The sequence below is a fragment of the Lepidochelys kempii genome, chromosome 4 (assembly GCF_965140285.1).
Source record: "Lepidochelys kempii isolate rLepKem1 chromosome 4, rLepKem1.hap1, whole genome shotgun sequence".
NCBI lineage: Eukaryota > Metazoa > Chordata > Testudines > Cheloniidae > Lepidochelys > Lepidochelys kempii.
The window spans coordinates 21,170,275-21,196,711 of record NC_136383.1 but is presented as its reverse complement, the minus strand read 5'-3'; the positions used below and the strand labels follow the sequence as shown (position 1 = coordinate 21,196,711).

Genomic DNA, 26,437 nt, shown 5'->3' with positions numbered 1-26,437 from the left:
AACACAGAGTACAGTATTTTAGTGCTTTATGCAAAAATATTTATACTCTCAAGGAAGTATTTGGATTGTCAAGGCACAGCAAATCTTATAACCCATAGAAGAAGCAGTTCCACTTTCAGAATTCCAGCAAAAACAACCATGTTTGAACCATTTTAATCAACCATCAGCACTCTCTCTTGCCCCCTCTTCTCTTGGTACCCTGAAGCCACTGTTCAAGTAACTCCTCAGTATATATTCTTGAGTTTCATGCCCAAGCACAATAAAGATAATTTGTGTTAAGGCTCTCATTCAGTCACCACTCTATTCACATGGCTGGGGGCAACCCAAAAACAATTGCATCAAGGAGTCATTGTGTTTGACTAGGCAAAAACACCTATTCATTCTCACTTATTACATAATGGAAAGGAACACTCTCTCTGTGACATGATAAAGGCTGCCCAAGTACTGCTTTCCAAAGCACCTTTAGCAACAATTAGCTGGATTTAGCTACAGAACTGTAGCAAAAACAATGAAGAGTCCTTGTGGCACCTTAGAGGCTAACAAATTTATTTGGGCATAAGCTTTCGTGGGCTAAAACCCACTTCATCAGATGCCTGGAGTGGAATATACAGTAGGGAGGTATAAATATACAGCATATGAAAAGATGGGAGTTGCCTTACCACGTGGGGGGTCAGTGCTAATGAGCCATTTCAATTGACAGCAGGATACCAAGGGAGGAAAAACAACTTTTGTAGTGGAAATGAGAGTGGCCCATTTCAAACAGTTGACAAGGAGGTGTGAGTAACAGTAGCGGGAAATTAGTAAGGGGAAAATTAGGTTTAGGTTTTGTAATAACCCAACCACCCCCAGTCTTTATTCAGGCCTAATGTGATGGTGTCCAGTTTGCAAATTAATTCCAGTTCTGCAGTTTCAGGTTAGTCTGTTTTTGAAGGTTTTTTTGTTGAAGAATTGCCACTTTTAGGTCTGTTACTGAGTGACCATAGAGATTGAAGTGTTCTCCTACTATTTTTTGAATGTTATGATTCCTAATGTCAGATTTGTGTCCATTTATTCTTTTGCATAGAGACTGTGCAGTTTGGCCAATGTACATGGCAGAGGGGCATTGCTGGCACATGATGGCATGTATCGCATCGGTAGATGTGCAGGTGGACGAGCCTCTGATGGTGTGGCTGATATGGTATACCTCCCTACTGTATGTTCCACTCCATGATTCTGATGAATTGGGTTTTAGCCCACGAAAGCTTATGCCCAGATAAATTTGTTAGTCTCTAAGGTGCCACAAAGACCTCTCATTGTTTTTGCTGATACAGACTAATACTGCTACCATTCCGAGAACTGTAGCAGTCGACCCATGCTAGCCCCATTTCAGCGGCCTCATTTCTAAAGAGTTATTTGTTTGATTTATTTACCACTTTTGGCCCAATAGTATATTTACAAAGTAGTATTTTAAAGTTACTTTCTTTCACAATTTAAGTTCCTAAGCATATTTAGTATCAGAATGATCTGATATCAGATTTAAGTGTTTTGCAATGGATCTACTATAAAACTGTTTCTGACCAGAGGACTTAATGGTGATGGATTAGTAAATTGATGTACAAAAACATAAGTTAGATTAAAACACAAAGTAAACAGAAATCAAAGGAAGATATCAGAGATATCACATATAAACATGTCACAACCTTAGCAGACTGAAACAAAATCTTTTTTTGTTTTTCAAAGATGGTTTATACCTTTAACCTTGATCATCAGAAGAAAAATAACCCTCCTACAATCAAAACATTTTATTTTCACATCTTCTCAAGTGCATACAATGATGTTATCAGCTTGCTCAGAAGAATACTAAAATATCAGCTGGTACCAATTTAATAAAAGGAAAGTGCTATTAAGGGCACCTCACAGAAAAAACAACATAATAAGCCAACAGTCATAAAATATTTATTCTACAATGAATTCACTTTACCTTGAAAGGCACTGGCTCTTCAGTAAGTGGGCTAACAGGAAGTGAAGTGGTACTACTGGCAGGACTCATATCTGCACTCTGTAAAAAAAAACAAACAAACAAAAAACCACATCAGTAGTAACACTTTTAAGTTTGGGACACAAACATATTAGGTTTTGCAGTTCAGCTAACTGATGCTGCTTCAATTTTTCATCTAGACAAGTAAAAGAAGAAACACCTCACATGTTAAAACCAACAATTACTAGCAAGCTATACTATATTCTCTGAAATGGGATAAGAATTTAAATACTTAATTTATGGATAAATTACATCCCCATGCACACATTTTGACTTAACGCCCAATAAAATGAATAAGCTATTAAGATATGCACACAGATATATGTGCATATAGAGGAGAATATCAGGGAACTATTTGGAACAAATGCCCTCCCTGCATGCAGAACAAACCATGGTGGACAATCTGGATTGATTGATTTTTTCTTAATTGCCAAGTCATCAAAATTATAGAAAAAGTATATGAAGAATGTCAAGGAGGTTGGTATAAAGCACAGGAGTAACTAATAATATTGAAATATTGACTAGCTGTTAATTATTAAGTTTAGAGGTGACACTAACTTGGGGCATGCTGCTACAAGGAAAGAGTTGGGGGAAAAAAAAAAAACACTCACAGGAAACTAACCTGGACAAAAAAAATACAAGCAATATAAAGTATGCCTGAAAACAAAAACAAACAAACAAACAAAAAACAGAACACACAAACATTCAATGGAAAGGAAATATTTTACAACTTTCATGTCATAAATAAAACTTTAACAAGTAATGGACAGCACAGTAGACATGTTTGCATGTGTAGCCAAAGTAGCATTTGCTTTCTGTGCAATTCTACTGCATTGCAGAACGATTTGTATTTATTTTACTTACGCAATAGGCCCACCGTAGGGCCAATTTTGTAGCTGATATGAATCTGTAGCTCCACTGATCTAGCTTATACTTTCTTGGCGAACAATCCTATACAGACATATACCATAATCAATCTAAACTGACACAATGTCACTAATAGCAATAAAAACTCCTTGAGCAAAACCGAAAAACTTTCTGCTCACTCCCCCTCTAGAAGTGTAAGTAAATAAATACAACTGACTTTGCAACATACCCTGAAAGTCACCAGAAACTAGCTCTTCCGGACCAGACAAATTCAAATTGCAGGCCCTCTAATGAGAGTTTCCTGTCCCAAAAACATACAAATATGAGGACTGCCAACCTGCGCGTTCCAAAATTATCTTAACTGCTGAAGGCACTTTTACATCTTTAATATAAATAAAGCCCAAATCATAAAGAACTTTACAACTCAAAACGCACCATCCTAACTTGCAGCTGGAAATGAACTGAAAGTCAGTGGAGCCTTTATAGAGCAGTCATAGTGTGGTCTGTGAGAGAAACTTTAACAAAGGGCAGACTGATAGCTGTATTCTGCATGAGCTGCAGTTTCTGGGTAGTCTTAAAGTGTAGTCTAATGTAGGGTCAAAAAAAAAATAACAGAATGCTAGAGCTGCCTTCTTATGAACTTTTCCAACAATCTCAATAATTTTACACTGTTAGCAACTTTGGCCAATATCTTTACTAGTGTAAATTAAGTAAGTTCAATGGTGATATAGCAGTTCACAGCAGCAGAGAATCAAGTGAAATAGTAAGTAACCAACGGTAGTTTCTTGAGCAATTAAGAAAACAAACAAACAAACAAAAAAAGAACCCACCCCATTGCTTTGAACATCAGCTTGCCTTCCTGAAGGGAAGCATTTACAACCTAAAATGCCCAAACAAACTCCTTTCTTCCTTTGTGGCTGATAAATGTCCATTTGTCAGAATCACTTATTACAGTGACGCTCTCAATACATATCCAGAACTTCTGTGAGAAATTATTCCAGAGAGAACTTCATATTGGACATCTCCTGTCCCACTTCTGTTCTCACAGAAACAGCCAACTAGCCTGAAACTAAATCCACTTATTTGTGAATTACCTAGACAACACCACACAATTGGGTTCCCTTCCTAGCTCTTATCACAAACTTCTGATGTTATTTGAGCAAGACTGTTTTGTTTGTGAATGATGATAAACACTGTTTAATGTTAGTCAAGGTTGCTTTATTGCTTTCACCAAGAAAGAATTAGGAAACACAAAGTTAAGGACTAAAAAGTGAAGTTGAGCTGAGTTTGAGTTAGGAAATGCCTGAATGAAGGTTGCCTATGCAAACTTAATTTGGCCCCCTTCTGTGTATGCCATTAGTTACATGACCTCATTTCCCCTCTCTTCCCCCTCCCCCAAAACAGGAATCCTCATTCATTCAGTGCATGGGGCAGATGTGCTATGTAGATGAATTGGGACTGATTAGTGAAGGAGTCAGTCTGTAGGACCCCTGACTTATTTGTTGAAGAAGCTGGAAGGTGTGCAATGAACAAAGGAGGGGATTGCAGGAAGAGTGGACACCAATTTCCCACATGATGCAGAGCAAGTTACTTACACCCAACTTTTCACAGATAGTCTCTTCTGCACATAACTGAAGTCTGTATCATAATGTTTACAGGTAAAGGAGCTGAATTTAGGTTGTATGAGCAACCTTCATTCTGCCATTTCCTAACTTCAGAACACTTGACTTTGCAGCCTTTGAGTCATCTTCATAGGTCTATTTTTTTTTTTTTTTGTTTTAACTGATTGATGAGAGCAACCTCTACTAATGGTTAAAGTTTTGTTTGTGAATGTCTTGATTTTAATACAAAGAAAAATGTTCGTTCACATGTGTTATTTTAATAATAAAGCACTTACACATTTGTTCATCTTCAATGTATGTTGTATTATCATGATCTCATGATTTCATCACAGTGTCAAGTAATTAAACTGTATTCACACAAAGCTTTAAATGCAACTTCAGTTTTACTACATCTCCTAAGTTATTAATTATTGCTACAGTAAAAGAAAACTGAGTAGGGACTCATTGGGTCACTTCTCGTGGGTACCCAGGGTTGTGCGGCACCTGACCACCCCCCCACCTTAAGTATGAGTGAGTCTTGCCTGTGTCTGCTAGGTGTCACCTCCCTGACTTCACCAGCTCCAGGCAACACAAATCCCAGGCAACACAAACCTCTTAGCATATGCAGGCTCTGTTATCTGTCTGCAGGTTACTAGAGGCACACTCCAACCCCCAAAGCCCTTTGAGCATCCCCATGGAGTGTTCAGTCCCTGATCTGCTGGACACTCAGAATTCATAGATCCATTTCCCCCTAAGGAACAGTACCCCACTTACCAGTTCCATCTTAGACCATCTCTCTGTTTAACCCACAGAACTTGCGTATGTTTACAATGAAAGCAAGTTAAAGTTTATTTAGCCAACTATAGAGATTTGAAAGGTAGCAAGTTGAATTATGGAAAAGAAATGGTTACATGTAAAACCAAATCCTGACACACATTCTAGAGCTTAGATTCAATTAACAAGATACTTTGCTGCCTAACGAAGTTTAGATCACAAAAGTATTTGTGGTGTTTTCCAATCTGGCTAGCTGTGACCCTCCTTTCATAAGATAAAACACACTAGCAGTTTGTCTCCTCGGTGAAAGATTCAGGATATACCTCAGGAACCCCAGATATACCCCCCCATTGTCTTTACTTAAATAGACAGGCCTGCCATTTTGGTTTTGTTCCTGCAGTTTCTCTCTCTCTCTCCCGCTCTCATGTGATTCTGCAATCTTTTCATTAGCACCAAGCTCAGTAACGCAAATAGATCTCCACTGTGAAGCACACAATACACAATATACACATGAGTACACAGAGAAAGACAAGTATTTCTTCCTTTGTACCTGACAGGAGCATGTTTATCACCTTCTGGTGACCCGCTTTAACTCACACACCTTAAGAAAAGAGTTTTCCAGTGCAGATACATAATTCTTTAAATGTTAACTGTACATACATTTTGCAATGACTGATGGACCAGTGGGCTGTTGGCTCCTGGTACAGACATCACATGCCACCCCGAATTCATAAAATAGACCTCACACAATTAAGGATTAATTTGAATAAGCTGGGCTTCTGGAGATAAAGGTCTTATGTTAGCTGCAGGCTTGCAGTTTTTGCTCATCAGAACGGGAGGGAAGAAAAAAGAGTCAACAAATTGAGACTGAAGGAAGTAAGTGGATGAAAACCTTGAATTCGGGTAACTTTGATACAGAAGTGTATTACGACTAAGATTGTTGGGAATGCTTGTTGATAAGTAGTTTACTGAAGTTAGGAGAAGTGATGACACAGTAGGGGTCACTGTGATTTGGGTGTTTTGTAAAAGTTAGTTTTAAAAAGACTTGAAGTTTGACCTATGTCTCAGGGATGTAGCCTTTGCCATCCCTGTGGAAATCCACCCAAATTTAACCAAGTTATAAGTTTTTGAAAAGTCATATTTGCATATGCTAAATAGAGGCGTCTTAGAATGTAGCAGCTAAAAATCTCCTAAAATTCCATCTTCACTGAGCATGTTCGAGCCTTTCACATATCCCAGTGTTGACCAGACTGAATATGCACAATCTCACTGTGTAAATGAGCACTCTCACTCCAGCACAGAGCTAACAAGGCGAAGCCAAACTTTCCCTCTCTTGGCTACTTCCAGGTGTTCAGTGCTGGCATGAGGCTGGGCCCCAGACCACAGAACAGGGAGCTGATCTCTCCATGATCCTCCTGCCCACACCCACACATTGTGGATAGCAGAAGCTGCCTGATTTGAAGGCAGAGGAAAATGACAGGATGTAATCAAATAATTAAAGATAGTTTCATAATGCATATGAACAGGAAAGTCAAATTAATGTTCACAGGCCACCTTAATTTTGGCATTTCCTAATTGTTGTGTTTGACGTTGCAACCTGAATAGTGTGCTTATAACATAGGATGGAGTTTTTTTGGTCTATATACAAATACAACTTCTACCAAAATACTTTATCAAGAGCTCTTCCTCTCAACAAAGGATATCTGCCATATATTTCTTTTGTACACGTTGGCATTTATCTTAAGATACACAACTCCTGGCAGCACATAAGTATGCAGTAGTTTCCAAAGCCTGTATAAACTCCAGTAAAGTCTCATTTGATTGTATGTGTCATGTAGCATTGAAATTCAAAAGTATATGTTGCCTCAAACTATTCTCTAATCAGATCAAAGTGATATCACTATTAGGTTTGTTGTCATCCTCCAGGGCCTCCATGTTTTTCCTACACAATTCTGCTGTTTACAATAGTTCAAACTATTTCCTCCAACATTCTGAAAGTCAAAACATTTCAGCTTGGAGTAATCCAGAGCCTTGGTATGTGGAAAAAAAAATCAGAGAGGGGGAAAAAAGTCTTGAAGAGGCACATTCAATTCTGATAATATATATTCAATTGTTTAAAATAATTTACCAGACCAACAATATATAAGGGCACATTGTAAATGCTGCATTTCTTTAAAAATATTAGTCATTTTCCAACCTTGGTTAGACCGTGTCAACACTTGTTCTATAAATGAAAACAGATTTACCTCACTTCATAAACTGGGATTGTGCTAGATACAGGCTAGATGCCTTTAATCTGATCTTCTGTAGGAAGAGGGTAATGTATCAAACTTGGTTAATTGTACCATAAAATACATGTAATGTCTTCTGCATCATCCACCGAAAGAAGGCAATTTAATTTGTTACAACTGTTTCTCCATAAGGGTAAGCAGTGTGAGGATAGTGGGCAGACACCAACTTCTCTTGAGATCAGTATCAAAATGTATTGATGCAACATGTTAATGCTGACAGATTTCAGAGTAGCAGCCGTGTTAGTCTGTATTCGCAAAAAGAAAAGGAGTACTTGTGGCATCTCAGAGACTAACAACTTTATTTGAGCATAAGCTTTCCTGATCTACAGCTCACTTCATCGGATGCATCATGAAAGCTTATGCTCAAATAAATTTGTTAGTCTCTAAGGTGCCACATGTACTTCTTTTCTTTTTGTGAATACTGACAGAGAAAATCTTCAGTGGTTATTAGAGCCAGAAAACACATAAATCTTGATAATAACCAAAGAAGGGAGAAGACAGTCTGTCTACTTTATAGATTTTACAAAGGGGGAGTGGAGGAGTGTTGAACTTAGTTTTAGTTGTGTTCTAATATCAGTTACATAGTTCAATACCATTTTATAGTCTAGATGTTGAATCTAACCAGCACCTGACAGGAAAAAGTTGCAGAACAAAAAAGCCTTTTGAAAATCTGAGGGTTAACTTCTCACAGAAGTATTTCAATTCAACCATGGCCAATATAAAAATATCAAAAGAAAAGATTGCATAATTTCAGTCTGGTTGTAATGAACACATGAACAAGCTGTTCAGAATCTTTCTAGCACTAACCCAGCCTTATGATTGCTCTTTAAGATTAAAAATAATCAGTACCACTCTCTCTCATGAAACTCACAGTTTGTCATGCAGCCTATGCCTCACACTAGCATTTCTAGCAGGGTACTAGTTCGCTTGCTAATTTTTCCCAGGCTGACCCTGCTCTACTGTGCTGATCAGGAATTGATCTCCCTGATGCTTTCACGGGTCTCTCCACCCACCCACCAATAGCCAACAGGTCCACTTGACCCACCACCTCAGTTCCTCCAGCAAACAAGACTGTCTAGCCTGTTCCCCAGGTTCCTCCTGATTTGGGTGGGGAAGAGAACTGATCTCAGCCTGTTTCCCTGAAACTCTGTTCTGGAGCGAGAGCAGATCCCATGGCTGCTCTGGTGTGTCACTTTGAAGAAGACAGAGAGGTTAGCTGTTCTTCCAGCCTTTCACCAGGTCAGGTACTGAAACCTCCTACCCCAAGTCAGTTCCTACTTGAGGAAGGAGTGGCTCTGAATCTCCACAGAACTCTCAAAAGTCCGCTTTAACAGGGAAGTGTCTCGGGGGATGTGACCAAGTGCTAGGAGCCTAGAACCGACCCAGCACTCTGGTCACTAAAGTACTAGCTATTACATACTTGGAGTTGTCTTATATTGAGAGATGGGTGCTCGATGGCTTAATTAGGCAGGGGGCTGATAAGCTAATAAGAGCAATCTACCTATCTGCTGAGAACACAGTTCAAGGACAGGAAGGAAGTGTCAGGGAGATTCTGGCAGGGCCCAGGGGTTTCTTTCCCTCTCCCTCGAGTGGGCTCGGGGGAAGTTTATGTCCGCTTGTATACGGCTGCACAAAGCTGTACTGATGAACTCGTAGAGGGGACCTAATAAACATGACAATGATGCTTATAAACCTGAAAAGCATCCAGCCTATTTGTGGTGGCCTAACGGACAGAGAAGGCAGCCTGCTGCCAGGGAGAAAGGTGGTTGTTGTGGCTCTGTTGGATACTCAGGAAGAGGGACTGGAATGTTAAGTGGGCATCAGAAGTGCAGAGATATGGAGAAGGAAACGCAACTTATCAGATGAAAGAGGGGAGCACTGGATGGAGGGTAGGAAATTCCACAGAGATCAGGAGGGATCAGAAGTGAGCCAGGGCTCTGCTATTTGAGGATTAGGAGCACAACAACAATTCCACTTTTCCCTCATTTGAGCATGGTCATATCCCGAATTGCCCTATATTTTAAAAAAGTTGCTCTGGTCAACATATACTCTAACTCTACATAAAATTTCCGGAATGCCAGTCTTATTTTTATAGGGTCAACTTCAAATTCCTCTTGAAGGTTGAACAACATTTTAATGCTCTTATTTTCAGATCAACTCAGAGTGAGCATTGCATGAAGGGAATAAATCCTCACAGGCAAGGCCAGATCAGTTCGAATGAAGAATAAAAAGTTGTTTCATTCACCCTCACCACCATCGGTCTGATTAATTTTCCCCCAAAACCTCTTTTACGAGGCAAAGACAAAGAATTTAGTGTCTCCTTTAAATGTCGGGTGTCAGAGTCGCAGCCGTGTTGGTCTGTATCCTCAAAAAAAGAACAGGAGGACTTGAGGCACCTTAGAGACGAACCAATTTATTTGAGCATAAGCTTTTGTGAGCTACAGCTCACTTCACCGGATGCATTCAGTGGAAAATACAGTGGGGAGACTTATATACATAGAGAACATGAAACAATGGGTATTATACACACTGTAACCAGAGTGATCACTTAAGGTGAGCTATTCCATATAGAATCAGCTTCTTCTCTTCCAGTAAGAGGTAAACTCTCCTTACAATAAGAAAAGGAGTACTTGTGGCACCTTAGAGACTAACCAATTTATTTGAGCATAAGCTTTCGTGAGCTACAGCTCACCTCATTGGATGCTTATGCTCAAATAAATTGGTTAGTCTCTAAGGTGCCACAAGTAATCGTTTTCTTTTTGCGAATACAGACTAACACGGCTGTTACTCTGAAACCTCTCCTTACAATGTGTATGATAATCAAGGTGGGCCATTTCCAGCACAAATCCAGGGTTTAACAAGAAAGTCTGGGGGGGGGGGGTTAGGAAAACAAGGGGAAATAGGTTACCTTGCATAATGACTTAGCCACTCCCAGTCTCTATAGACACATTGTAAGGAGAGTGATCACTTTAGATCAGCTATTACCAACAGGAGAGTGGGTTTGTGTGTGGGGGGGGAGGGGAGAAAACCTGGATTTGTGCTGGAAATGGCCCACCTTGATTATCATACATATTGTAAGGAGAGTGATCACTTTACATAAGCTATTACCAGCAGGAGAGTGGGGTGGGGGGGAGAGAAAACCTTTTGTGGTGATAAACACCCATTTTTTCATGATTTGTGTGTATAAAAACAAACATCTTCTGTATTTTCCACAGTATGCATCCGATGAAGTGAGCTGTAGCTCATGAAAGCTTATGCTCAAATAAATTGGTTAGTCTCTAAGGTGCCACAAGTACTCCTTTTCTTTTTGCGAATACAGACTAACATGGCTGTTACTTTGAAAACTGGAACATAGCATTCGAAGTCCCTAGGTTAGTATAGAGACATGAAAGATTAAAGCATTGTCCATTATCGTCAACCCAGAGCAATTCACCAGCCAAGCTGAAGTGAACTCCATTGTTAGTCCCTGTCTCCCCCTCTGACGTGCTTTCTTAGTCAGTTCCCATGATGTGAGAGAGCTCAAGCTTCTTCCAGAGCTGCATACTTCCTAATCTTTTGTTCTCAACCTGGGCTCTCTGCTTAGCTTCTCTGATGAGAGGTGGGAAATCCTTCCCCTACCCAGGCTGTTGGTTGCTTGGTGTTAGTGTCCTGATGACTGGACTTTCCATTGTCCTCTTGGATTTTCCATCAATATGGGTTGGCCATGGACAGTCCTTTTTAATGGCCCATTCGGTCAGCTCAGACAGCTAGGCAACATACACACCTATGTCTCTTAAGATTAAATTTGCTCTCAGGTCTAGCTTTCTCCTACTGCTTAGTCATGCGAAACACAGGGCGAACTGGGACATACATAGGATTAAAAAATAAAACTATTAAAAATCCCACTTTGTCACAACACCCAGTAGCTTTTCAGTGTCTATTTAATGCCTTTCACTTAACTTTTGTAAGGAGAACAGACAGCATTCTTTGAAAGGGCCTCATATTATGTTTAGAACAAAAATTAATTCACACTGTCTGTTTTCATACATTTCATTTTCTTCAATTCATGTATTTGCTAACTTTCCAAGATATACCACCAAAAAAGCCCACACCCCACTGCTTTTAATACACAGCTTTGCATACATGCCAAGGGCTAACACTGTGGGCTGGATGTATTTTGCCTTCTATACCCCTTGTAGTGTGCGTAGCTCACCAGTTATATCTACATATAATTTTTTAGTCTTAATTTAAAAATCACAACACATCCAATTTGTGTGTTTGTTGGCAGACAACTACAGTATTTTCAACAGTTTTGATCTCTCATCTCTTGAACTGTGGAAGTTAGAATTCTGCAGCATTTTTAGCTGGACACAGAAACTTCATTAGTAACATTGCTCCTTAAATTGTCCGGCTGTTCTTGCCTTTCTGTTCCTCTGTAGATATCAAGAGCAATATTGCTAGATTTTAACACCAGAAAGAGGTTTTGATTTGAGGTTATGTTTATATCTCAACAGCTCTCAGAAAAGATTTCATTTCCTTGGATTGCGATGTATTCCACTAAGGCTCTAAGGAGCCATTTTACACTTCTTAAATGTTGTGACTGCAATTATCTCACTACTTCATCAGCTCTCACAAGGGCTTTTACTATTTCAATATGGAACCACTTCTGACAGGTCATTTTAACTTCTTTAGATGCAGAGAATCCATTCTCAAGACTCCCTTGTATTCCCTAATAAGATCTCATTGAAAGAAAGAATGTTGACACCTGTATCTCTAACTACCAAGCACAAGGAACAAAACCATCCCTTAAAGTAGGAAAAACTCAGTGGAAATTAGGGTTACCACCTGGCCAGCATTTGACCAGCTTTGGCTTTTTTTATGGATTTGCTAAAAAAATAATTTAATCTGCTGGTTTTTTGTTTGTTTTTTTAAACACATGGGTCTAAAGTTTTGAATTGTCAAAATACACTGGGCTATCTAATGTGAAAAGTGTGTGTCCAGCTAAAAATGCCGCAGTGTTCCTACTTCTGCAGTTTACGTGATAAGAGATCAAAACTGTTGAAATTGCCATAGTTGTCTGCCCACCAACCCACAAATGCACCGTGCATGTGTGAGAAAGGGTTTCAGTCTTGCGAGAGTGAGGAGACATCCAATATTATTGATCTTATTTGTGTGTGTTCTCTCTAGACACTAAGTGGTTGTTGAAGGGGCAGGTTTTGCGGAGTTGCCCTGTGGTGGGGATTGGGTGCTTGCCTTGTGGGGGGAGCATGTGATGGCATTTCAAAGTTGGTAACTAAATGCCATCCTATTATGTATTTTTTCCATGGTTATACCACATTCTCCTACAATGTATCTCCTACAACATATTGCATAAATGCAAGCTAAAGATTCAACCAATAATTAATTATTTACTACACACTGTTCTTTAGCAGAAAAGTATTTTAAGTCTTTCCACAAATTCAACCCATTCCTTAATCAGACTATGTTTCAGTTCCTGAATAGATGGCCAGCCATGGGGAATAGATGGCCAGCCCTCTGTGGAGAAAGAGGTGGTTTGGGACTATTTAGAAAAGCTGGACGTGCACAAGTCCATGGGGCCGGACGAGTTGCATCCGAGAGTGCTAAAGGAATTGGCGGCTGTGATTGCAGAGCCATTGGCCATTACCTTTGAAAACTCGAGGCGAACAGGGGAAGTCCCGGATGACTGGAAAAAGGCTAATGTAGTGCCAATCTTTAAAAAAGGGAAGAAGGAGGATCCTGGGAACTACAGGCCAGTCAGCCTCACCTCAGTCCCCGGAAAAATCATGGAGCAGGTCCTCAAAGAATCAATCCTAAAGCACTTACATGAGAGGAAAGCGATCAGGAACAGTCAGCATGGATTCACCAAGGGAAGGTCATGCCTGACTAATCTAATCGCCTTCTATGATGAGATTACTGGTTCTGTGGATGAAGGGAAAGCAGTGGATGTATTGTTTCTTGACTTTAGCAAAGCTTTTGACACGGTCTCCCACAGTATTCTTGTCAGCAAGTTAAAGAAGTATGGGCTGGATGAATGCACTATAAGGTGGGTAGAAAGCTGGCTAGATTGTCGGGCTCAACGGGTAGTGATCAATGGCTCCATGTCTAGTTGGCAGCCGGTATCAAGTGGAGTGCCCCAAGGGTCGGTCCTGGGGCCGGTTTTGTTCAATATCTTCATAAATGATCTGGAGGATGGTGTGGATTGCACCCTCAGCAAATTTGCGGATGATACTAAACTGGGAGGAGTGGTAGATACGCTGGAGGGCAGGGATAGGATACAGAGGGACCTAGAGAAATTGGAGGATTGGGCCAAAAGAAATCTGATGAGGTTCAATAAGGATAAGTGCAGGGTCCTGCACTTAGGACGGAAGAACCCAATGCACAGCTACAGACTAGGGACCGAATGGCTAGGCAGCAGTTCTAGGAAAAGGACCTAGGGGTGACAGTGGACGAGAAGCTGGATATGAGTCAACAGTGTGCCCTTGTTGCCAAGAAGGCCAATGGCATTTTGGGATGTATAAGTAGGGGCACAGTGAGCAGATCGAGGGACGTGATCGTTCCCCTCTATTCGACATTGGTGAGGCCTCATCTGGAGTACTGTGTCCAGTTTTGGGCCCCACACTACAAGAAGGATGTGGATAAATTGGAGAGAGTCCAGCGAAGGGCAACAAAAATGATTAGAGGTCTAGAACACATGACTTATGAGGAGAGGCTGAGGGAGCTGGGATTGTTTAGCCTGCAGAAGAGAAGAATGAGGGGGGATTTGATAGCTGCTTTCAACTACCTGAAAGGGGGTTCCAAAGAGGATGGCTCTAGACTGTTCTCAATGGTAGCAGATGACAGAACGAGGAGTAATGGTCTCAAGTTGCAGTGGGAGAGGTTTAGGTTGGATAGTAGGAAAAACTTTTTCACTAGGAGGGTGGTGAAACACTGGAATGCGTTACCTAGGGAGGTGGTAGAATCTCCTTCCTTAGAAGTTTTTAAGGTCAGGCTTGACAAAGCGCTGGCTGGGATGATTTAATTGGGGATTGGTCCTGCTTTGAGCAGGGGGTTGGACTAGATGACCTCCTGAGGTCCCTTCCAACCCTGATATTCTATGATTCTATGATTCCTGCCTTTAGAGTCTTCTTACAAAAGTTGAAACTAGAAACAAACTGGAAACAGAAGTTTCACACATTGAAATACCATAATGGGTACAGCAGGGATTGCTGTCATTAAGAATGCATGGGCTGTTTCTCGTAATTTTTGAAGTTTTCTAGGCTTAGCTTCCACCTTAAGGTGACTGTTGTTGTTGTCAAGTTTAAGGAAAAGATTAAGCCATTTTTTAATGGCAGGATGGTAGGGAAAAACTGAAGAAACCCAATACATAAAGTTAATTCTGACACTTGTGCATTTGCCTCACTGTACAGTCTTTAATTACATGATCACATACTAACTCCCAAATTCAATGCTGTAGCATAACAATGTTCTGCAACCTTAGATACATGTACACTGCATCTTGCAATTCTGTCGGTCTCAGACAGACTTCATGGAAGTCATTTATATGACAAGTACACAGTAAATGTACATACCAAAATACTAGATAAGCCACCTAAATTCACAGTCGAATAATCCACATATTTAATGGCCTTAATCTATGATTGGTATTTCTGAAAGGTTTTGTTGCTGGTTGAAAAGTCAATGTGGAACAGCTGGCTAAGTCATTAAGGTATAGTCTGTCATCTGTGAGGCATATGATATAGAAAGTAAAGAAAAATATACTGGACCACTGATTGGAAAAAAAACACCTAAATATTGACATTTAAGCAAAAAGTGATTAGGGCAAAAACTGAAAGTAGACATGGAACTTGCTTTATCTTTTCCACCAGCTCCAATTATAACTATGAAAGTAGTACAAGTATTACAAGATACTACATGTGTAAGATTTTTCTATTAGATCCCAATCCTGCAAGGTGTTCTGCTATAGTGGAGCCCTGTGTCAGAGGTTTCAATGGGGCTTCTCAGAACACGGGGGGCAGCCCTCAGCTTTCCCTGACAGTCCAGGAGCTTACATGGGGTTTGAGAAATAGAATGTGTTGATGTAACTGAACTGTGGGATAAGCATGTATACAGACAAAGGGCAGAGTTAAATGTGATTCATGCAGTCTTCACTTAGGGCATTTCCATGTGTGTTCGTTCGTGTTCTTACAAGTTCAAACTGAACATTTTTGTTAGCGTATATTAAACTTGCTGAGAGTTGTGAATAGCATTTCCTCATAAAACCTTTACCCATAAAATGTCCATTTTTCTTTTATGTTGTGTCCAGGAATATAAGTGAATACAACCTCCTTATAGTTAACATTAATAGGGGCACTGGGGAGAAAAACTGAACACAACTTTAAAATTTACTTTAATAAAGTAGCATAGGAGCGCTTTCTGAAAGGGAAAAAAAATGCTTCCTTTGAAGAAATACTCAGTGTCCCACCGGATTTATGGCTTATTACAACAATCTGTAATCAATTAACCCTCTCCCCCACCCCCAACTGTTTTTGTCCTAGGACTGCAGAGTTGTTAATGGACTACTCCACCTTGAATGGTCCCTTGCAAGATGTGCTAACTTTCCCAGACCAGAAGAGCTCTGTGTAGCTCAGTGGTACTCAAACTTTTGTACCCGTGACCCCTTTCACATAGCAAGCCTTTGAGTGTAAGCCTCACTTAAATATATAAAAATGTGTTTTTAAATGTATAACACCATTATAAATGCTGGAAGCAAAGCAGCGTTTGGGGTAGAGGCTGACCGTTTGCGACCCCCCATGTAATAGCCTTGTGACCCCATGAGGGGTCCCGACCCCCAGTTTGAGAACCCCTGGTGTAACTCAAAAGCTTGCGTCTCTCTCCAAAAGAAGTTGATCCAATTAAAAAAAAAAAGATACCTAACCCAACTCACCTTCCACCTCCTTAAGAGCAGTTGTCCTGTCTCTCTCCTCTGTCTTAGAGCACCATGTTCAATTAACTTGTTTTGTAGATAATAATTATCAAAGCATAGTTTGCTCACTCTGTCACTCAAAATAGTGATGATTAAGTATTCTTTGAGATGGATTAGATAGAACTATTAGAAAAATCAACCACCAAAACTCAAAGCAAAAACTGATTAGAATACAAGGCATCAAACTCACAGTGGCACCCCAAGCGCCATCTCACAGTGGTCACCCATTACATCATTTTCCTATTAAGGCACTGTCAATCTTGCAGGTTTTAAAAGGCTGCGCAAAGGTCTCCACAGTTCCTTTCACTCAAGTGACGTCCTTCAACTTCAAATACAACAACCCTCACTCAGTATCCCCTCACCCCCCGCGCTGCTCCAGTTCCCTTTTTCAGGTTTCCTTTCCCACTGCATCCACTCCCATGTTCCAGTTCTCCAACATCTACACACATTTCTGGATCATTGCAGCCTCCATTCCCTACAATCCGTGGTGCTGAAACAATCTGTATAGTGGGGGTGCTGAAAGCCAGTGAACAGAACAGTAAACCCTGTATGTGATGAAAAACACTTCAAGGTAGGGGTGCTGCTGCACCCCCAGTTCCATCACCTATGCCTACAATCATTCATGCAGACCCAAAAGATTTCCCCCATCTGACTAGCACAGCAAAAATAGAAGCCTCTGAATGCAACTGAAAAGGAAATCCCTTCCACTCCTCTGCCCAACAGATAAAATGGAAGGAGGAGGATCCTGCTGTCACTGCTACCTGACTGCTTAGTGGAGGCATTGATTATAGGTACCACTCTAGCAATGGCTCTCAGAGGCAGAGAGGCAAAGACAGAACAAATAACCACACATCAAATAGCCTCCTAAATCTGACTCTGCATTTGAGTCACAAGTGAAAGCTAGTTTAGCAGCTTCACCCTAGTCCTCTGTGAACATTTAGCCAAATGTTCACCACCCCAAATGCACAAGCTGGCCTGCAAAATAGTCTACTTTTGAATCCACACTGTCCATAGAGTTGTGTGGTGTACAACTAATGTTCAGTAGTAGAGCTGTGTCCAGAAGCCTAGCCCATGCCACTCCTGGCTCTCATCATGCTATTTCTCCTTTACTTTCATGAGTACTAAGTTCATAGACATATTTAGTGAGACCAGTTTTTCATACTACTTGAATTAAATGTGCAAGGAAATAAAATTACAACACTTTTCTCTTCTACCTTTATAAGACAGTCAGGTACCATACGCAAAGAACTCTCTTTGAAAAGATGTTGCCAGGATAGTAGCAGCACCTGTCACAGTAAGGCAAACAACATACTATAACAAAGAAAGTCAATTAAGAGACCAGACCAAAAATATAAATATATATTTATTTATGAAATTTTGTATCTATTTGCATACAAACAACAACATTAAAAGAACATTAAATGTTTCAAAATCAGGCATTCAAAAGTTAGGAAATACCAGAATTGAGGTTGCCTAAGCAACCTTTATTTGGCCCCCTTGTGTGTATGCATTAATACGCAATCTTTAATTACACGACCACTTCCTATTTTCCCCACAATTATACATAATTCAGTGCAAAGGATGGACAGTGCTCACTGAATAAGCAGCTATTCAATATTTTATTTAGCCTCATTGTTCAGTGTGTGGCACCATCCATTTTTAACTGTACACTATTCAAACCTTGCTCTGAAGACATATTAATTTCCTCATGGGATTTTCTTTGGCACTCATGACTGTATTTGAACGCTTCACAAAAATATTAGTGAATTTATTTCCTCAATAGCCCTGTGAAGTAAGGTGGTATTAATGTTCCCATTTTAATGATGGGTAACTGAGGCAGAGTGAACACTAATTTTGAGTGCCCTATCTTTGATGCCCATCACCTGATTTTTCAGAAAATGTAACACCATCTCTCAAATATTATAGTACATGCTCATTCTGTCACATAGGTGTCAAGTCAAAAACATTAAAAAAAAGTAAGAGGGATGTTTGGGTTTATTGTGTATAAAGATTGTGTTGCTGGGTCTGGATTGGGTTGTATTGCAAGATTTCTGTGGATTGTGCAAGTGGCAAATGAGGGTTGCGTGCTGGGAGACGTTGTGCATGTCTGTGGTTGTGCACTAGTTGGGGTGTTGTATGTGTGGTTGTGTTGCACTGGGGGATTTAAAAATTCCAAAAATATCACTGTAAAAATTATATAGATAGTACAGGCTTTTACTTGTGCCCTTCTGGAGTCATCTCCACAAAGTTATAGGACTGGTTTCTGTAATCAGATCCAATGTCTTTTCATCACACAGGATTTGGGAAGTGCAAAGGGGCTGGAAACTGGCCACAGATGGCCAGCAGATAATTCCCCTGACGAAAGTGAACTCCCTATCAGCCCAAGTAAGCTGGCTCCACTAACCTGGTCTTTGGTATAAAGGGAACCTTGAGGTGGGTAGAGAGCAGGGAGAGGCGCGGCAGAGTACACCAGTGGAGGACAGGTATAGATGAATAGAAGAGTCCATTAAAGACCCTGTGTTAGTAACAGAGGTTAAAGCCATCCAGAATCAACTAACTCTTTCTGTGGCCAGAGCTGGCCCTGAGAATCAGAGGTCAGACACAGGAGAGAATCATGTTTATAAGCTTCCTCACATTTACTGTCTCTTTCATACATACAGGGAAGAGCTTTCCCTAGGAACTCTTACAAAAGAAAATGCAAAGCAATGTAATACATTTCAAGTGCAGCCTTACCTGCCCCCACCCCTCTCTCTCTTGCACAAAATGTGACTATCCGTTAGCACCCAATAGAAGCAAAGTGGACTAAAAAGAATAAGCTGCAAGGTCCATCCCAGCATCCTAATTGATGTAAATATGGTGACTTCAATGAATCAGTCTTCTAACAATAGTTAAACTTAGAATTTTTTGATGTGAGCTAATCCGCTAATGTGAGTGCATCTGAGATTAACCATAAAACAAAGGTGCACACAACTGCATGTATTATTCACCCTGTCTGGTGATGCACTTCGCTTTCAGTTAAACTGAACGGAGAAAAAAAAATCCAGCAGGAAGCAAATCAGAATAATTTACATTGCCTATAAATTATAATTGATAGCTCAATATCAGATTTATCATTTGGGAAAAGTAACTGACGTGTTTTTAATAAGTATAATCAATTATTCCAAGCCACTACAGGATTACAGTAATAACTGTTATGCTTAAAAGCCAATAATGATAAATAGCTTTTGTTAAAAGGTATCAGGAATGTCATTTATTGCCTTTTGATGCACAAACTCATATTTTCATCCCAAATTATGGCATTTGATCATTCAATTATACCATTTACATAACACTTCTGAAGCAATGAAAGTATTGCTATGGAAAATCCTTATGCTAGAAAGAGTTAGCATTTTATACTTCCAAAGTCCATGACGCAACTGAATATGATACAAAAATCAAACTACAGTATTAAGGAGCATTAAATGATCTTGCCAGATTTTTCCACACTAATCCTATAATTACAGTTCCTCGATTCTTTCATACCAACAGGAACCTTGCATGCATATTCAAAGACAGAATTTAGCACTTGGTCTTTGCTCTCCTAAATACAAAGGATAATTGATCATGTTTATGAATTACCTGTACTCTAAAGTTGCATTTGCATCTAAGAGATAACTGAGATCCACTCAAATGCAAATGCCTATGCATTGGACACACATTTGATCAACCTTAAATGCACCATTTTTAATCAATGCTTTGTATATATGTTAAAGTGCAGTTAACAACACAGGTAGGCCAAAACAAATGTGATACCTCAAGTACCTGCTGACTACTCTGATTTGGATAATCAAGACATTTCAGGATACACCCAATCCACAACATAAAGCCCAGTGAATAGCTTTCCCTGCTAGTAGCAGCAGAAAGACTACGTGTGTGTGCGCGCGCGCGCGGGAGGTTTTTTTGGCCAGTTCATTGCAAGAGGCAGGATTTGCAACATCTGCAGCAATAAGAGTCCCACACACCCTCACCCACCCACCCTCCCCCCTACCTTGTATCAAACAGGAGACTTTAGGTTGGGTGGCAGAACAGAAAATCTCCTTCTCCCTTTTAAGCAATCAGAGGGAGTTTTGGGGTGAGGTGGGTCAGCTTTGTCCGACACTGGAGGCCAATACAAAAGACCACGTGGGATAGGGTTGTAGAGGCTCATCCCAAGCTTAGGAGGGAAAAGGGAAATGGCCTTTCTGTAAGAAAAGCCATAGATACCTGCCATTACTGCAGAGGTGAACAGGGGACTGGGGCACAGCCAACAACAGAGAACTGGGGAGTTCTCTAGAGTGTCTGTCGACTGGGGGCTAAGGAAAAAATCAGAAGGCTTTTCCTTCATTTTGGTTGAGCTGGGTGACATAAGCCAAGGTGTGCATCACATTTGAGCCAGATGAAGCAGCTATATTTTGTGTTTGTTTCGGGCTCATGTTTGGCTCTTGAAGCAGTTTAAGAGCATAGCAATTCCCATATTGGATCAGTTTAGTGCTCTAGCGAGTGCAGTATTCTGTGGCCAATACCAGATACTTCAGAAGACGTGGCAAGAAACACTACAGCCGACAGTTAAGGAATCTGGGAAATTTCATCATTAGTGAAACAGACATGAGCCTGTGCTCTGAAAGATAAGAAATTATATCACCTCCAAATCACGTGTGTGTGTTTGAGTTCATGTGTGGCTGTACAAGAGATACTTTTTTTAAATGCTCATTATTGTAACTCTGGATGTTATTCTCCATATAAATCTCCAAACTTTTACAGAAAGTTATTAAGTACCTTGGACGTCTTACAGAAATGAGTTCCGCAAGCTAATTGGTAGAACCTGGTTTTCTTCCCTTTTGATATCATGCTCATTTGAGGGGTCTGAATGTTATTCAGATGTGGTCCAACAGGTTCTTATTCTCTCTCCGAGAATTTAAATATGGAGTTTGAAGAAAGGTGAGTTTCTAAATGTTTCACAAAAAAGGCAGTGAGAGTGTGGGAGTGTGACCAGGTAGTGGTACCTAGCGCTCAGCCCACCCCTGCCACACAGCTCTACAATTCTGAACTGTTCAATATACGTACACATGAAACATCTCCTTGCATAACGACTGTATAGGATGAGAACAAAATTAAGACAAAAATAATCATTCAATTCCTGAAATCAATAGCAGAATCATTTGATATACACCATAACAGAAAATAAAGCAGAGATTTAAAAAAACACTGAAAATGCATAACCACCACTTGGGTTAAACTGTATAGCTTGCAGTTTGTCAATTATTCCCCAAAAAGCAACCCCTAGCCTAAAAATAAACAAACTTTAAAATCAAACAAACCAACCCCCACCCTCCAAAACAACAAACAACAAGGGATCAAAAGGCCAGCTCGATTTCTGGCAATCACACTAAGCATTTCCTCATTAATAAACTTTTCCAGACTAATGAGGTTTTGTAACTTTTAATAGATGGCTATTGAAGAACATCCTTAAACTGTTTTAATGGATCTTCTGTGTCTGGACATATTTACATATACAAAAATAACTAACACATTTTCCTGACATACAGTAAGCAGAAAGACAAATGCTTTTTCTTTCTTTCTTTCTTTCTTTTTAAATGGACCCAAGCAAAATTCAGTAGTAGCATGTTAGGAACCTCCAGAAAAAATATTTCAATAAGCGAAGAAGAAATTTAAAGACTGGGGATCCTATGACAGACATGTATTTAACTTCATGTACAGATATAGTCTCATTCAGCTCCATGGAACTACTCCAACAAGTAAAGTTACTCATTCACAGAAACATTGCTGGAACTGGAGCCTCACCAATGCCACTCTAATTCATAATACACTGAATTGAGCCCCATTTTAACATGTTCAGGAAAACTCTGGAAAAAAATGGAGGCCTACGTTTACAAAAGTGACTAGAGATTTTGGGTGCCCAAGTGGAAACGATTTAAAGAGACCTGATTTTCAAAAGATGGATGCTCCTCACTGTCTCAAATTAAGATGTCTAATGTCAGGCAACCACAAATCAGGGCACCCAAAAAATCACTAATCACTTTTGAAAATTTAGGCTTGAAATGTTAAGTGTATTTCAGGAAATGTGAAATACGCAGATGGTCCTTGTTTAGATCAGAATTAGCATAGATTTTTTAAAAAAGTCTAGATCAAGCAACACACAATGGCAACTACTCAAAGCTATGACTCACTTGCCCAAGACCACACCAGGTCAACACAGTGACTCAGCGAAGCCCACCAGGACATGTCTGGGAAAATATCTTCTACGCACATGGACCGAGGGTATAAAATAAGAGATAGTGGCATCTTGTCTTTCTCCTCTCCCACCAGCAATGGAAGCAACAAGAATGCTGAGAAGATGAAAACTTCAACTGAGGAGACTGGTCCAGGTTTACAAGGGGTCTGTGTATTAAGAACTGTAACATCCAACGGGGTGAGAAAATTGCTTGATCTAAACACTATTTAGTGTAATAAGGTTTCAGATTTACATGGTGCACTTGTCTTTTATTTTCCTTTGTACCAGTCTCTGACATCTTATGCTTATCACTTAAAATCTATCTTTCTGTAGTTAATAAATCTGTTTTCTGTTTTACCTAAAACAGTGTAGTTTGGTTGAAGAGCTTGGGGAATCTCAGGTCAGGTATAAAGGGTGGTGCATGTCCTCTCCACACTGAGGGAAGAGCAGACTGGATAATAAGCATACACTAGTCGGGCCACAGGTATAGTCTGGGGGTGCAAGGCTGGGGAGCTGGGGGGAATTGGCTGATGCCTCTCTCTGTGAGAGGCTCAGGGAGCATTCATGCAATCTAGCTGGGTGTGGGGATCCACATGCTGTTGTGCTAAGTGATAGCAGCACCTGGAAGGATTTGTTGCTTGCCACTAGCAAAGCATTGTGAGAGAACGCCGAAACTGGAGAGTTAAGGGGTACTCCAGTTCCAGATTGTACCCCGGGAATCCCATCAAAATCCACTCAAATTAATGGATTTACACCAGGACAAAAGTTGACTTATCTATATTCTCCTCCCTAGAGGAACATACAGGTTAGCTGAGCATGGCTAAGTATTTTAAAGTAGCCTCAGTAAGGTACTTCCAGATCATTATTTAACTCAGCTGAATTTGTCCCAAAACGTAGGACACTGCTGTTGAGGAAGGTTCATGTGTCTATTCCCCACCTTACCAGTTCTTGATATGGGCTCTACATTATAAACCTTAAACAAGGAACCACCATCCCTCCCCGAACACAGAGAGAATTATGCAAATGTTCCTGTCATTACTGTAACCAAAGAATTGTCCATCGCCTCAACACTAGCCCACAGAGGCTGCTGTTTGAGTATTGCCCGAATAATCATTTTCTAAAAATGGCTTCAACTGCTGTTACACTTGGAGGAAAGTGGACAGCGTGAGTAAGGAGAAACATGTCTGAGAAAACGGAATCTAGTCCTCATGAATATTTCAACAAGAGTCATAAACCATTCTGTCTGACCGCCAGAGTGCTACGTGTTTGGGGATAAAGATAGTCTATTGTTTGTGCTTGCTTGTTTGTTTTAAGAAAATACTCCGTTTTATTTATCTTACCACAAAACGGACACTCTTGTTTCTCCATTCTGGACAGGCAGACTTGGGGGGGAGGGGGGGGAGAATTCTCCAAAGCAAGATTCTATGTTGGTATGAGAAACTGACAAATGCCAGAGTTAAGATTCACATTTCTGACATTTTAAATTTTATACTATTTATTAAAAGTAATTTGCATAAAAATCTGTGTGTACCTTTCACCCTTGGTAAATTACCTTGATGGAATCTTTTCTGAAGTGTCTAGGTCTAATAAATAACTCAACTGGACAAAAATAATTGCACTCTTATTGTATATTCAATCAGGGCCTGGACTAAACTACTGATCCATGACAGTACCTTTGGACTTCTCTAAACTTTCATCTATTCCTTAAGAATACCAGTCACCAATAAAGTATCCAAACAAACTGACACGGATTTGGGCTCTAAGATCTGCAAGACTGTCTTCAACAAAAACAAATTACCTTTCACAGGGGTTGTGAGGTCACCAGACAAGGACAGATACAATCTAGCTTTGAAAACTAGCAGTTACAAGAGAATGTTCTGTCCTATTTTTACACAGTGAGTCACCATATTTGACGAATGGATTTCATTAAGAATTTATGACAAAAGTAATCATATTTCTCTTAGTCATCGCAATGACTCATCATTTCCAGGGATGTGCCTGATCCAAACCCCACTAAAATCATTGCGAGTCTTTCCATTAAAATCACTGGGATTTGGATCCGGCCACAAATGCAGTCATTTTAAGGCCATTCGTATATATTTTACAACATTTGCTATGCGATTTGCTACTTATCTGTAGTTTGTTTACTTTCAGGAATCATTGCACACAGAAGACCAGGGGTTCATGAGCAAACTCGTAATACAGATTTCAGAATAGTTTGACACCACTTGAGGATTTTGAATCATACTGAACTATGTATTGTTCATTATTGAATTCTATATAATGAATTTACAACCTCATAGTTTTTAAGTGATAACTTCAAAACAGCTTAAGAGATTTAGACACCCCTTCCAATAAAATTAATGGAAGATTATATCTAAATCCCTTAGATTGTTCTGATAATCTCAGCCTTTGTTGTTACCCTGTATTATATATGATATCGAATCCTTTTCATTTATATATGCTTTTGTCAAGGTTCCTCCCCCACTCTGAACTCTAGGGTACAGATGTGGGGACCTGCATGAAAAACCTCCTAAGCTTATCTTTACCAGCTTAGGTCAAAACTTCCCCAAGGTACAAAATATTACACCCGTTATCCTTGGACTGGCCGCTATCACCACCAAACTAATACTGGTTACTGGGGAAGAGCTGTTTGGACGCATCCTTCTCCCCAAAATACTTCCCAAAACCTTGCACCCCACTTCCTGGACAAGGTTTGGTAAAAAGCCTCACCAATTTGCCTAGGAGACTACAGACCCAGACCCTTGGATCTTAAGAACAATGAACAATCCTCCCAACACTTGCACCCCCCCTTTCCTGGGAAATGTTGGATAAAAAGCCTCACCAATTTGCATAGGTGACCACAGACCCAAACCCTTGGATCTGAGAACAATGAAAAAACATTCAGTGTTTTATAAGAAGACTTTTAATAAAAAATAGAAGTAAATAGAAATAAAGAAATCCCCCCTGTAAAATCAAGATGGTAGATATCTTACAGGGTAATTAGATTCAAAAACATAGAGAACCCCTCTAGGCAAAACCTTAAGTTACAAAAAAGATACACAGACAGAAATAGTTATTCTATTCAGCACAATTCTTTTCTCAGCCATTTAAAGAAATCATAATCTAACACATACCTAGCTAGGTTACTTACTAAAAGTTCTAAGACTCCATTCCTGTTCTGTCCCTGGCCAAGACGACTACAGACAGACACAGACCCTTTGTTTCTCTCCCTCCTCCCAGCTTTTGAAAGTATCTTGTCTCCTCATTGGTCATTTTGGTCAGGTGCCAGCGAGGTTACCTTTAGCTTCTTAACCCTTTACAGGTGAGAGGAGCTTTCCCCTGGCCAGGAGGGATTTCAAAGGGGTTTACCCTTCCCTTTATATTTATGACAGCTTTACATTTTCGAAGATTTGTACCAACAGTAGTTAACTGACATTCAAATAAAATTAAGAACATTTTATATGGTCAAAGTCTGGATGCTTTTCAGACAACTATTCAATTGTTGAAGACTTTGTAGACAACAAGAAACAGCAGAGAATTTGAAAAAATTAAATCTATTGTAATTGGTGAGATCAGCACTTCAACACCTTCTTTGCAAAGAGCAAAATCCATTTGCAAATGAATGGCGAGTCACTGCCATGACTAAAAGAAATATAGTTTAAGTCAAATGCC

At 40.0% G+C, this 26,437-nt stretch overlaps 1 protein-coding gene across 5 annotated transcripts in view; it reads right to left on the bottom strand.

Annotated features, from left to right (window-relative positions):
- The window catches only part of CCSER1 (coiled-coil serine rich protein 1), a 1,061,474-nt gene that overhangs the window by 525,721 nt on the left and 509,316 nt on the right, over nucleotides 1–26,437 (bottom strand). For all 5 annotated transcript variants that reach the window (XM_073340691.1, XM_073340694.1, XM_073340695.1 and 2 more), the window contains exon 7: nucleotides 1,961–2,038. In XM_073340691.1, the coding sequence (XP_073196792.1) occupies nucleotides 1,961–2,038 (78 nt within the window). The remainder of the gene's footprint in view (nucleotides 1–1,960; nucleotides 2,039–26,437) is intronic.